Raw genomic sequence first — 15,000 nt, 5'->3', positions numbered from 1 at the left:
GTACATGGCCGTTCGTTGTCTTTGTTGGGAAAAAATGTCACATCGCCTGACAGGCGTCATGTCTCGTCTTTCAAGTTTAATATTGCTGTTGCCTTGGGACCCCTTGTAAAGCGCTTTGAGCACGTGGATATTGCGCCAAATAAATGCTGTGTTATTATTTTTTTAAAATAATATTTTTATAAATGCTGCGCCAGGAAGAGGTAGATGGCAAAAGTTTCGTTCTTCATCATCGTAAAATTTATAAAGGATTTCATACGAAATAAAAAATAGTTTTCATAATTTTCAATGTAATGATATAATAATATGCCAGTTCTTTTTTTTTCTCCTCCTCACCCGTTGACGCGACATGACGGTCGACCTTGACACAGACATTTGGGACTGGCAGATGCTAAAAAGCCTTGACTACGTGATGACAGGGGTGGGCATTGTAACCTTGAATTATAATTTACAAACAACGCCCCCCCCCCCCAAAAAAAAAAGAAAAAAAAGAGCTGTGTGCGTGTGTGTGGTGGTGGTGGTGGGGGGGGGGGGGGGGTGCGAATGCGAGTAGTCCGGAGGAGTACCCGTTTAACCTGCCACGGGAGCACTGTCGATTTGTTTTATAAATAATAATAATAATAATAATAATAATAATAATAATAATAATAATAATAATAATAATAATAATAATAATGATAATAATAATAATATAATAATAATAATAATATATAATAATAATAATATTATTATTATTATTATTATTATTATTATTATTATTATTATTATTATTATTATTATTATTATTATTATTATTATTATTATTATTATTATATTATTATTATTATTATTATTATTATTATTATTATTATTATTATAATTATTATTATTATGACGATAAATAACAAATCTTTATTGTCCACAAAATGGAAAACTTTCCGTGGTCTACGTTGCTTTTAAACTTAAATCGGATTGAAAATGTATTGATGTTATGCGTATTGGAAAAATACACACATCTCCATCGGGGTATAACATATTAACACACAAAACTGCAAATTCGAACGTTCATAGTCTGATTGATATAACTTAGTGATAAGTTAATTATAAAAAATGGCTGTCTAAAAGCAATAACAACGGGTTGACTAACGTCAAATTAATTCCTTCTATTGATGCTCTGTGTTAAATTAAAATACTCACAAAGTCCGCCAGCCAGAAATATCATTCCAGCCCAAAAATCTACATGGAACCTTGAACGTTATTGTCTGATACATTTTAATGAGAACTAATCATAAAAATGGGTGTCTAAAAACAATAACAATGAGAGGAGTGACATCAATTTGGTTCCTTCTATAAATATCCAAGAACTTTACTCACTCCAGCCGCTCTCTCCTCCTTCAATACATATGAATCTATTCCCTCATCACTTTTTTGTAAAATGACATTCGCCTTTGGATCGGACGGTACTGGATTCGAGTCCCACTCTGAGTGGCGCATAATTGAGTCCTTGGAAAAGGCTCTTTATTCGCATTTTCTTACCTTGTTCACTGTTAAAATGAGTACCTTGCTGTTTACAGCGTCGTCTCTGTCGGGAAACAATTGCAATATGCTTAACAGTCATGTCTCGTCTAACATGTTTTTATGTTGGCCAAGGACCCTTATAAAGTGATTTGAGCACCTTTATTGAATATAGCGGTATATATAGCGCACGTAATTTTTTCTCTCTCTCTCTCTCTCTCTCTCTCTCTCTCTCTCTCTCTCTCTCTCTCCTCTCTCCCCCCCTCCCCTCTCTCTCTCTCTCTCTCTCTCTCTCTCTCTCCCGACATGTTAGATTATTATAGCTATTGATACATATGATGCGAATATCTTGGACGGTTATTGATGCTATGAGTTAGGTAAAATGCTCACAACATCCACCAGTCGGAAATAACGTATCGTCACACAAAACTACGAGTAACCTTGAACGTTAAAAGTCTGATTGATATAATTTAGTGAGAACTAATTACCAAAATGACTGCCTTAATACAATAACAAAGAGTGGAAATGATGTCAATTTCGTTCCTTCAACAGTCTAATTGATATAATTTAGTGAGAAGTAATCACTATTGTGCGTAAGACGAAAGACAGAATAACAGACAGTAACTGGGATCGGTTCTGTCGGCCACATAGCTTCACTATTAATTAAAATTTATTTCTAATTTCACCAATTTTTGGAGTAAACACACAGTTCTTAGTATCAAACCTATTGTAAATTTGACGCTGATCACGAATCCGACGTGAAAACAGCGAAAATCCGAAAAAAAAATTGTCCACTTTTTTATACTGCCACGTCCCCGATCGCCGATCGCCTCAAAAAATATCTCCCCGTGTGTGGGCAAAAATCATCTGCGATTAACGCAGGATCGGGTCACAGCGACCTAGCAGTGCCTGTTCGGCGATCCGTCCCGCGATGAGATCTGTCCGTCTATGGGGGGCTTTAGTGCTATAGATCAAAATCATCCAATCTACTTGCCCCAGACCATGCTTTTTTTTTCGTAATTATATCATAATATTTTTCTTGGTTACTTCCGGTTGCCATGGAAATATACCATATTGCATTTTGACCTGAAAATTTTTATAATCAATAAGTATTCACATTTTTCGATGCATATACTTGAAACGTTGCAAACATATATATTTGAATACAATACCTGCATTTTGTCAAAAGGATCCTTTTTCATGGGTTTTTGAAAATAATGTTTGATATTTTTTAATGCTATAGATAGTATGCGCTTGGCTCAGAAGCTCATAACATTGCCATCCGGAAGTATAACGGACCAACACACAAAACTGTGTATCCATGAACGATTATAGTCGGGTTAATACAGTTCAGTGAGCATTACTCATAAACGCGGAGTCAAAAAACAATAACAAAGACCTGAGTGACGTCATCTGCATACTATCTATAAGACCTTTACAATAAATTCATATTTAACAAACCTATAAAACATATCAAGATGCTTCCGACAATTTTTTGCACCAAATATCAAGGCAATTGGTTTCGAAATAAATTAGGGAATCGCATTCAAACATAAAGGAAGACAAAACAGTATTGTGATTAATGCAATAGCCCAAACTAAAACTGCAAAACCATGCTTTACATTATGTGCTATTCCTCCCAGTTATTTACTTCTTTAAAAGCGACTTGGCACTTGTTTTTCTCCTATATTTGTCTCACCTTGAACAATGATAGTCCACAAATCAGCTGAGAGCTTATGTGCGGCATGATCACTGGCATAAGGAACGACGTGGTATAAAAAAGGTCACGGAGTAAAAACAAATGTCAGATGTTTTTCTTTTCCTTTCTATCTTTCACAATTTTTATGTCTCAAATTTGAGCTTTGACGTGCGGATAAAGATACCAAAACGAATGGCCGGATGGGTGATAATCATTGCAAACTCTATTGCTGTGTTGTAGCTAAGGCACTTTTACATAAAATATCCCAATTGACTCAGGTGTGATTAAGTGCTTGACGATAATAGAATGTGAAAGATATTTCAAAAGAATGTACAAACAATATTTAACAAGCTATTTGTACACAATGAAAGATATATCAGATCCTTTGGGGCCTGCTCGGGAAATAACTGAAGAAAAGAAAATCTCCTTGATACTAAAAGATAATAATAATACAAATACTCAGCAAACTTAAAAAGCGGTTCAATGAGAAAAAGTGTGAGATTACAAAATTGCACAATTAGCTTTTAAGATCCTCTTGGTCGGTGAAAATGCAATAAATCCTTTTCTGTCAGTTGTAAACCTAAAGAAGTTATTGAAACATCGAAAGAAATTTATATTAGACTAAACATTTATATAATTACCTTACCAGTTGTATGCGTATTTTGACGTCAGATTCGTTCTAATTACAACACAATGCATAATGGATCGTAGTATGGCCTTTTTTTTTTGGCTTACATGTCATTTTGAATAATAAAAATAAAGAAAGAGGATGAGAAATAACAACAACCAAACTTCAATAACAATAGATGTATTTTACTTACCTGTCCTGAAAGATCTATTTTGTTTTCTGTTTGAACAAACTCCATTTCTTTGCTGTACATGCCAGTGCCGACCTTTCCACTCTTCTCAAGTTCCAATTTAGCCATGTTGTCAAACAGTTTGGTCAATTGCCGGGATACCTAACACACAGTAAGACGCATTTAGAAACTTTTTGTCTACAGGCAAGACTAAATTTGAGTCCCACGTCAGATCAACCAATTGAAAACAAATGAAACATTTTTCTCAATTCCAAATAATTATATTAATGACAAAAAATCTTTTTGAAATGCGAAAAGTCTTTCATTTGACTTAATTTCGTTGGCACAATTCTTGCAATGACTATTTAGTGATAATAATGATAATAAAACACTATAAATTGTACCCCCCCCCCCCAATAAAGAAATTATATATCACTATTCTTACTAGTACATGAGAAAGAGAATATCAAGCCATCAAGAAAATCGTGTTGAAGGAAGTAATATTAACATTAGAATTTGACCCTTTAACCAATTGTATCTCTTAAAAAAAATGATTTGTCATCTTGTTGCAGTGTCTGAAAATGGGGTATATTATTTGTATTATTTTAGTTTCAGCCATGAATCTTATTGCTTGTCTGAGTGTAAAAAAGCCAGTTTTTATTGTTTTTCAGACTCATTCTCGAGACCATGTTGCGTCATTTGTAAGGCCACGCTACAAGTTTACTATTGTTTTCCGGACTGACGAGTTCATTTTGGAGAGAGGCGAGGGTATGGTTTTGCCATACACTGACAATAATTGTCTTCTTCACTCTTCAAGGGCTTGTATTTGCAAAAGGCCCCACGGGGCCATCGCTGCAAAAGTTCAGTTACAACTCAATCAAAACAGTCACAGATTATTTTGACAAGCAAATACATTCAAAACTGTTTTTAAAGTTTCCAAGCACTCAACGTTCGTTATGTCCAGTGGCAGGACATTCCAGTCAGTTATTCTTCGTGGGGAAAAGATGTGTTTGTATGTGTCTGTTCTTGGAAATGGTTTGCTTTTTATGTAGTTTGGGATGATGATGGGTGAGTTTGGGTCGTTGATGGTTTTGTGAAAGGTAACAATACGGAATACCTTGCGCCAATTTTCAATAGTTTCCGTTTAATTGGCTTGAGGGAGGATGTCATACAACCCAGGTCTCTAGATTTGCATCCGGTTGCGAATTTTGCAGCTGCTCTTTGTACTTTTTCAATCTTGTCAATGTCATTTGTTTGTGTAGGGATCCCACACGGCGCTGGCATATTATAATATTAGCCTCATAAGTGATGTGTACGCCTGGGCTTTAATTCTTCGTGGGAATTGGTTTATGTTCCATTTGAGAAACCCCAGCTTCCTACCTGCCTTTGCTGTGATATGTTCTATATGGGTTTGCCACGTTAGTTTCTTATTGAGATGGACTCTGAGGTATTGTATGGAGTCAACATGTTGTGATTATGCATTGTGCAATTGTGAGTATAAGGCTTTTTCTTTATTGATATTGACATAGCATTTTTGAAGGATGGAACTTCATGTGCCATGTATCTGACCACGTCTGGAGGGCATCAAGATCTTTCTGGAGTTCATGTGCATCTGCGCTACATACTATCTATGCTCCTGAAAATAAGGTTATCGTCTACGAATAGTTTAAGCCTTGTTTGTCGAGATAATTCGTTTCCGGTGTCTTTTATAAGTATCAAGAAGCATAAAGGTCAAAGAATCACCAGAACTATTTTATGCAATTATTTACCGGCTTGAAATAAAAAGCCAATACACAGCAAATGTGGAATGAAAAAAACCCCCATAAAGCTTAACCAAAAACTTACAATAGCTGGACTATTTCCATTAGACAAAATATCCAGTAAATCGGCAGATGAGACGAAATAGAATCGTGGAAATGCAAGCCTCTTTGTCTCGAGGTATTCTGCCAGGGCTTTTTCACAAATAGTGAGTTCTTTTTGGATTGCCTCTAACCTTTCAAACAATCCTGGGATTGTACAAGCATCGACAACTATTTTTGTCACACTGATGTCTTTCACAAGTTCCTGGGAAAATAAATAACATATGCATGAATGATTTAGGATTCTAAAAAAATCAAGAGGAGAGGATAGTAAAAATGATAAAATATTGAAAGTGGTCCTTTAAAACTTTATTGCTCTGAAGTTTTAAATGATGTCTTGGGTAATAACCATAAAAGGTGCATGAGATTCAATCATAAATCAATATCTTATCTAATAGATGTAACTCCTAACAATCGTTTCAATTTGAATCAAACATTTAGTTGATATATATATCAATTGGAAGCAAATATTTTTTAATGCGCGAGACACACACACACACACACACACACACACACTCACACACACACTAGCGGAACGATAACAGCAAGATCAAGATTAACATTTTTTTAAACGAGCATTTATATATAAATATTGAAATATACACTTGATGTACTCAGGGCTGTTTACATGGAGTTCCAAGCCAACAGCAACACTTCACATTTAGGTCGCGACACCACGTTATCTATCTATCTATCTATCTATCTATCTATCTATCTATATACTATATATATATATATATATATATATATATATATATATATATATATAATATATATTTTTTGTCATTTTTTTTACAGTGACAATGCTCTTACCGGTCAAGTGCTCATTTTACACATAAGCACAGTGATAGAAAGTAAGTATAGAGCCTTTTACAGGACCCAACTTTGCGCCTCTCAGAGTGGTATTCGAACCAGGGACCCGCAAGTCGGAAGGCGAGTATCATATTACTAGACTGCTCAAAAACAAATTATATATATACAAATACATAGCCGTAGTTTGACATTGTGGAGATTACAAAAAAAAATTACAGGTTACACAAAATATCCAGTTTTCATCTCTTTCCTAACGTTACTTAATCATCTTATCGTGTAATGACTCTATTAACCTCAATGAATTATTTTAATATTTATCTAATTTTTGACTACTAGAAATACAAAATTTTCAGCATCACTCTTGACATTATACAGTTTTGAGAAGGTTAATCACATTTCGTTTTTCTTTTGAATTACATTTGAGTAAATATTATTCAAGCATTGTGTATCCCATTCATTGTGTTCATAAGAATTCCATGTTGGCAATGCTAAAAGAAGCTCAGTTCCTTGTTTGTATAAGGAGATCAAACTTATCCAACCTTGTGTTTTAAAGCTTGAAACAATCTTCAAGACACACAGAATGTTCACAAATTATGGCTTTAAGCCTGAGGGACTTATCTGAAAAAGTTGTGTTTTTGAAGATTATGTTAAATCACACTTTCCTTACTAAAATCCATCTTGTTTCAAAGACAAACAATTGACTGTTGCATTCATTTTATATTGGTTATAATATAATATTTAATGATAGTAGAGCACTCGCCTCACAAGCAGAGGGACCGGTGTTGGTCTCCGGGGTGGTCAGATTAATTCTGACACCTCTATTCATCTAGCAGTGTTTGGGTATAGGGATCTGTTAGATCTGGTTGAAAGTACTTTATGAAGACTAACATGACTTAATATACCATATCTTGATAAACTCCGGCTCCATCGTCCACAAAGCTTTGGGGGACTACTACTTTTAACCTATGAAAATGAGTACTGAAATAAGGTTATGTTTAATTATTTTTTCTGAGATCCATAAAAAGCGCGGTTAACAAGCTTTATTGTTGGACCGCGGAATTTGACTCTAAACTACCGAAGTTTGGGGGATCAATGAGGCATTTTGGCATTGAGATGAGTAATATTTTTTTAGAATAGTGATCTCGACGTCAGTAATCATAAAGATGACACAAATAATACCTAAATATATTCAAAAACAAAATATGTATCAACCTAGGATACAATGTTCCTACCCCTAATTGAATAGTAATATGTTAAATGCTTTGAAACAGATGTGGTATGGAAGATATTGACAAAATATCTTATTTTCATTTTAGCCAAAATTTCTAATATATATCAGAGAAATTTTGACATGTTGAGTTTTTACATCAATTCATTGATATTTGAAGTAAATAAAAGTTCTGATCAAAATGTATTAACTTGTTTTGTGATTGCATAGCTCTAAGCTGAGTCAGATTCAAAATCTTTTTTTTTCAAGGTTTTAAACAAGTATTAAAGAAGAGTGAACTATCTCACACTATAAAATGCTTTGACAAAATGAATGCAATGTGATATTTTAGATTTCTTGTATTGATATTTAAATCCAATTCATTCTTTTAACTTTGTAACAGTTAAGACGAAACACCGACATCGTGTGCGGAAATGTAATATAGTTTGTATTTAAATTGAAAGAAAGTGAACAATTGAGTTTGGAGTAATCAGAGGATATCCCACTCTGCCTCAATATCACCCATGAATTACTATGTTAAAGACAGAAATCTATAGGAATAACACCTGGTTTAAGCTCCAACAATATATGTATATCAGAATTCCATCAAAGGAATTGGGGACCACGATACCACTTTCCTCAATAACCCGCTAAATCATTTATTACCAGTACATTACATGATGAGAACTTCAACATTCCATTAGGTGATAAATGTCTTTGCTTTGGTACAAGTTATCTACATTTATTATCATCATGGATTTGAAAAGGGGAATATGATTTTCATCTTCTACCATTGATTGATCACGATTAAAAAAAAAATTAAACAATCATACATTGTAAATTAAATTATCTCGTCAACTTCTTCCAATTTTTTAAATGACAAAAGTGTCATTAAAAAATGGATTAGACTGCTATTATCTTACTTATTCCAAATGGTCACAAATATTCTGAATCTATTTTCACCCATCAACTTTAATAATTAGAGCAACACAAACCACTAGTAATAGTAATATGGAAAACCACGTTTTGTTAGAGTAGTAATAACTCCTGTTATTATATTTTGAAATTACTTCCCAAACAACAGGTTTGTCAAGAGTGAATGCTAAGTTGTAGTTGCATTAAATTTGTCAGTTTGATCAATATGCAATGATAAAAATCAATTCTTATAATTGCTCCACAACACCTTAAAATCAGTATCTGTCCGTTGAAATCGATCTGTCTCCTCTGGCAGTTGTTTTCGAATGTCATCAGAGCCAATAAAGATGCTCTCTAAATGCGTCCATGTTCGCTGAACCTCCATATAAATAGATATGACCTATTGAATTAAAGGGAGGGGAAGCGAGTGGGGAGAGGAGGCATTGTGGTCATCTCAGAAATTTCTGAAATTGATGAATTGATTAATATTATTTTTCTTTATTTCATACAGCTTATTTACGTTCTTATCATTTAAAGAAAATTATTTTAACAATTTTAAAGGCATCATTGTTTTCATAAATACACTTCATAACATGACTCTAACAGTTTTAAAAGATGAGTTATAAAGGTAAAAAGGGAAACGACAATGAATCCATTTTCTGTATGCAGTTAACGTATTATTTGTTGTTGCTTGATGTAATCAAAGTAGCAATGATTGGTAGTCTGGTAACAAACTCAATGTTTGTAAAACTAAGTTATCTATTCCAATCCGTGTGAAATTTTAAGTTGCTTTTATTTTCTGAATTTTTAAACTTTACCAAGTTTGTCAGCTATTCTGTTTTTAAAAAAAACTCCATTACGGTAAAAAAAACAACAAACTGGACAGTTTCCGTCATTTCTGATATTTTGATAATTCCCTTTATAACAGATAATAATAATAATAATAATAATAATAATAATAATAATAATAATAATAATAATAATAATAATAATAATAATATAATAATAATATAATAATAATAATAACTATTATTATTAATTATTATCATCATCATCATCATCATCATCATCATCATCATCATCATCATCATCATCATTATCATTATTATTATTATTATTATTATTATTATTATTATTATTATTATCATTATTATTATTTTATTTATCTTTTTTTATTATTTTGTTTTCATTAAAAAAATATTTTTAAAAATTTAGTCTCTTGATCTCGTTTACAATGCTAGAGTTAACAAACATGAGAAAAAAAAAAAAAAAAAAAAATTGGAGCAATATCCCATCTATTCTAGGTGTCAGAATTTGAAGACAAACCAAATAAACATCGTAGATTTTGGTGCCCAAAATGACATTTAACTTTGTGGTCAAGTCCATATATAATTTTAAGATAATCCCTAAAATTTGAATGGATTTACTTATAAAAAATGTAATCAGGCAGAGGAGAACAGTGAAAATAATTTGATGCAGGCGTGGACTCATATGTCGATTAGCTGCCTTAATTTGAGATAATATCTTATACAGGCAAACCTCTATACACTTGACAAAGCATACTGTTTTGCATTTTGGGTAATTCTTTATCATGTTTAGGGAAAAGGGCATTTAAAATCTCGAACTAGTAATAGTAACTATATTGAAAGAGCGTATAATTTCTAGTTTTAAACAATGTTAAAAACAATGCAAAAACCACCACAATTCAACTTTAATATTTGCCTTTACAGGCCAAGGAAAACAAAATTATAATAAGTCATAATAATTTATGCATAAGACAATATGGCGCCCGCTGAATACAGTCGGATATTCATCAATGCATAAAATAAATGGGGTTAAGGGTACAAGGTGCCACAGGAGTAAAAAGTTATACCGTGTTGTCACTGAGTGTGCTTGATACAAGGTGTCAGAAATAAGGCATTACGGTCATCTGAAAAAACTTAAAATCATTTTATCACACCAACATTCCTTTCCACAGATATAAATGACTTTTGTCTTCCTCATTCCTGAAAAGGACTGTCACTTACCTGGTCAGTCGTAGACAGTTTTTGGGTCCAGTCTGAGACTTCCTCCAAAAAGTGGGCAATGTATTTTGACGTCATCATGTTTTGAAGTTGTACCTGTCGGTTGAAATTTGAGAATAGATATATCAAGGAAAAAAAGTATCTCAACTGAGAGGGGCTATGGCGATAAACACTATTTGAGTACAACATTTTGTTATTGTTAATACATCATCTAATTGTGTTTTGGAAATTTTACCTTTGAAAAAGAAAATGTGCTTTTTCAAGAAAATAACATTACAACAGATTGATCTTCTTGTGGATACAAGATTTTTAGTCTATAGAATTAATTGGCTCTATCCTTTAATCTGAATTTTCTCAATTTGAAAATTTTCTCGCACGCTTTCTCAAATCATAATGAATGACATCATTGAACATCTTACCTTTGGACTTTTAATGCCTTGTCTTCTTAATTTTGTCAAGTTAAGGATGACACACACCCCAAAAATAGCAGAGGTTTGTCAAAGTAGCTTGTTTTCTCATTTGATGAGGAGTTGTATTCATAGTAATAAACGTTTTAAACATTGTACATGCGCTTGCTACTGTACTTATCCACTAAACAAATACTTGATTATGTATATGGCTACTTGCTTCACTTGTGCTTGGTACTTATCTATTGTTATTTTTACACAATTGGATGCCGTCCTGTCACTTTCACAGCTGTATTGAATAGCATGTTATATATTCCCCCTCCCCGACAGATTCTAAAAATTTCTTCACAACCTTTTATCAAATAAATATTATTTTAGTTCTTGGAATCTAGCCATTTGTTAATCTTTAGTTGAATCATAGTAAGATGTTTTGTGATGGATTTTCTTACTAAGCTAGTTGTGCTCTTCAGAAAAAAGTTGAGTATTATGTATAACGCAATATCCATTTTTTGCGATTTTTTCTGTAAGTTTCTTCAACTAGGCCAAATACTCGAATGACTCTTCCTAGACTAAAGAATCACAAAATTAAGTAAATTCACACAAGAACATGTTTAAAGGGCGTTGGTATATATATATATATATATATATATATATATATATATATATATATATATATATATGTATATGTATATATATATAATGACTAAGCATTACCTGGTTATCTTCCAGGGTCTCAATCAGTTCTTCCTCAGCAATCAGCAATGTCGTACCAGTCCTGAGGTGGGTCTCGTGTATAAATGCCATTGTGGCCCATGTCACTGACAATTCTCTAAGAGTCTTCTCCATGCTAGTTTCTTTTACTGCTTTATCCACTATACCGTGGACATCGTCTTCAAACTTATGCAGATTCAATTTCAAGAGATCATCCAGGCAGGTTTCCTCATTCATGCTGAATGCCACCTGTTGTGAAGGTGATAAGTTTACTTTTATTCTAATAAAAACATTTACTGAAACGATAATGTATCATTGTTTTCTTTATTTTGTTTGTATTCCATTGTATTTCATCTGCATAATAATAAGGTAGGGACTCAAAAAGCTAACAAGTTCAAGCAGCCTATCTTTGTAAATTATGTCCGAATTTCATTTCATGACTAATAAAAGAAGAGAGTGCAGGGATTTCCAATCCTGTTACTTTCAATTTTATTTAACTGTTTTTATTACCCAAAATTTATTCATACAAACTACTATTGATAATGTGTCAGTGATCAAAATAAATAAATAATCATGAATATTTGCATTTTACAGTTTTGATATGTTCAGACCATTTCACAATATTCATTCCTCCAACAATCAAACAAAACAGCGTTTCTATTTCACACTTATCAGATTCCCTTTAGCAGTTTTTTCACAAAAGAGCACTCTTTATTTTCCCCTCATGTTATCAACACAGGAGTCATTGATAATTAAAAAATTTTTTTTTAAAATTGAGCTTTTATATAGCGCAATATCCACTTAACGTGCTCAAAGCGCTTTACAAGGGGTCCCTGGTCAACAGCAACATTTAACATGTAGGACGAGACATGACGCCTGTTAAGCGATATTACAATTTTTCGGACAAAGACAACGCTGTTAACGGGCAGGTACTCATTTTACACCTGAGTACGGTGAAAGAATGTGAGTAAAGAGTCTTTCCAAGGACTCAACTATGCGTCGAGCGAGGCTCGAACCCAGGACCTTCCGATCCGAAAGCGAGTGTCATGCCACTAGACCACATAGCCGCACGTAATTAATTGTTTGTCCTCACAATTGTGACCAATGGCGTCAATATGGTAATATGTCATAATGAAAGATGACGATAATTGAGTTTATATTTCAATTACTTTCAATTACTCAGTTGGTCTCTCATCATCTGATATGCCCCGAAAACGTTGTGACTACACAAAGTACAGATCCATTAAACTAAGATCGTCCCAATCATGAGGGTCCCGATAGCTTAGTTGACAATGCAATGTTAGTTGGACATTTTTCTTTAAAATAATGAGCTCTCTTGCTTTTTAGTGATGAATGCATGGTTAGATATCTTAGCTCTGGTAGAAAGTGCTCTGCAATAGACCTATGACATATCAAAAGGGTATCAAGAAATTGTTATTGTTCATTTAACGCTATGAAAACTGGAATGAACGCCGAATCATTGGATTTCATGGCTCTGTCGAACAAAATGGCTACAAACCTTGGTGACGTTCATAAGTTCAGCCCAGTGCCTTTCCCTAATAGCAGAATTTTGCAATTCACCTACAGCCCTCAGTGAAGTCATCATATTTTTCAGCTGCGCTTCCAAACCTAAAGATAACAAAAGTGCTCAACAAAAAAGGATTTTCATGATTTTTTGTGATAGCATGAATTCACTATGATCTGTAAAATTTCCACCTAGGGAGCGCCAATTGGATGGGGTTGGAAATTTCAAAGGTACTCCAAAGACCTCAACTATATAATTTCTTATCAAAATATATCCTTTTTCCTTCCAATGACTGGTTCTTGAATTAAACGATTCGACACTAATAATTATCATTTTGGTAATGATATCATTACACGTCAGAGTCTATTTTTAGTAAAACCAGATGTGTGTGGGAAGAAAATATTTTTGAACTCCTATGTTTTTATTACAATTGTAATAGGTATGCCTCATATTTTTGCTATTTTTCTATAGTAAAATTGTTTTTCTCTAAAACCAAAGGTGTATAATAAAAAGTTGTTCTAAAATGTGGAATGAAACTGTTAATTGATAAACATTAAATTGTCACATTTCTAGTCTCTTCCCGTGAGACTAACATTATCAATTATAATGTTTTGATTAAATCCTGAGCTTCAGTCAAATCATTTTGATGTCAATTTCAATCCTCTACAATCCTTACGGCGCCTTTTAAAATAGATTTCCACTGCGGTATGGCAATATGTGACAAACCCAATAAAACTCTTGACATCAATAAAAGAAATCCAAATGTCCGCACTCGGATTCAAACTAAGAACTTTTGATTCAAAAATCCAATCCGCTTGCTGTCATTAAAATATCAGAAGTGGTGGATGGGTGACAGTAAGTGTTATATAATTTGCAGTGATAGGAGTTAGATTTGGCAAAGACTATCCAAATTAAATGTTATATTATCTATGGAGTTGACCTACGACACTTTGCCTTGTTAAAACAATGTTAGGACGAGCATAACGCAATGAAAAGACGTATAGGATTCCCAGAACAAGGTGAGCTTAGTCTGGAAAGGAAAATGATACACTTTGTCATCTAAACTAAACATGCGCAATGATTGATGTACACGTATCAACGGATAAGTGGTTATATACAGAAGTCAGACATTGTTTTGCTTTTAAAATAAAACACCGCGCTGGTCGCTGGCAGGTTTGGAGGTCGAAGTCTTAAATAGTGACAAAATGGGGCAAAAGGGGGGGTGGGGTGGGGTGGAGAGAGAGAGAGAGAGAGAGAGAGAGAGAGAGAGAGAGAGAGAGAGAGAGAGAGAGAGAGAGAGAGAGAGAGAGAGAGAGAGAGAGAGAGAGAGAGAGACTGGAATTTCAAAGAATTAGCATCTAAAGCAGGTTGCTGCAAGTGTTCAGTCATGCTATTAAAAGTTTGATAACATATTATATATTGACATATCATTATGATAATCAAATTTCAATGCACCATTTTACTCACCCGTGTAAACATCCCATGCTCTCATTTCCTTGTCTAAACTACGTAGCTCCTTTGTTAGTTTTTTACAATCAATATCCATCTAGCA

General features: G+C 33.5%; 1 protein-coding gene across 2 annotated transcripts in view; it reads right to left on the bottom strand.

Annotated features, from left to right (window-relative positions):
- LOC144972845 (dynein beta chain, ciliary-like) overlaps positions 1–15,000 on the bottom strand; it is a 137,355-nt gene that overhangs the window by 71,295 nt on the left and 51,060 nt on the right. For both annotated transcript variants that reach the window (XM_078914556.1, XM_078914555.1), the window contains exons 25-31: positions 14,916–14,994; positions 13,443–13,552; positions 11,927–12,172; positions 10,809–10,901; positions 9,050–9,181; positions 5,833–6,051; positions 4,012–4,149 (exon numbers count right to left, since the gene is read on the bottom strand). In XM_078914556.1, the coding sequence (XP_078770682.1) occupies positions 4,012–4,149; positions 5,833–6,051; positions 9,050–9,181; positions 10,809–10,901; positions 11,927–12,172; positions 13,443–13,552; positions 14,916–14,994 (1,017 nt within the window). The remainder of the gene's footprint in view (positions 1–4,011; positions 4,150–5,832; positions 6,052–9,049; positions 9,182–10,808; positions 10,902–11,926; positions 12,173–13,442; positions 13,553–14,915; positions 14,995–15,000) is intronic.

This window comes from Berghia stephanieae, chromosome 5 (genome assembly GCF_034508935.2).
Source record: "Berghia stephanieae isolate SIO BIC M18660-M18661 chromosome 5, UCSD_Bste_1.3, whole genome shotgun sequence".
In the NCBI taxonomy this organism is placed as follows: domain Eukaryota; kingdom Metazoa; phylum Mollusca; class Gastropoda; order Nudibranchia; family Aeolidiidae; genus Berghia; species Berghia stephanieae.
This window is presented reverse-complemented; position numbering and strand designations above follow the sequence as displayed.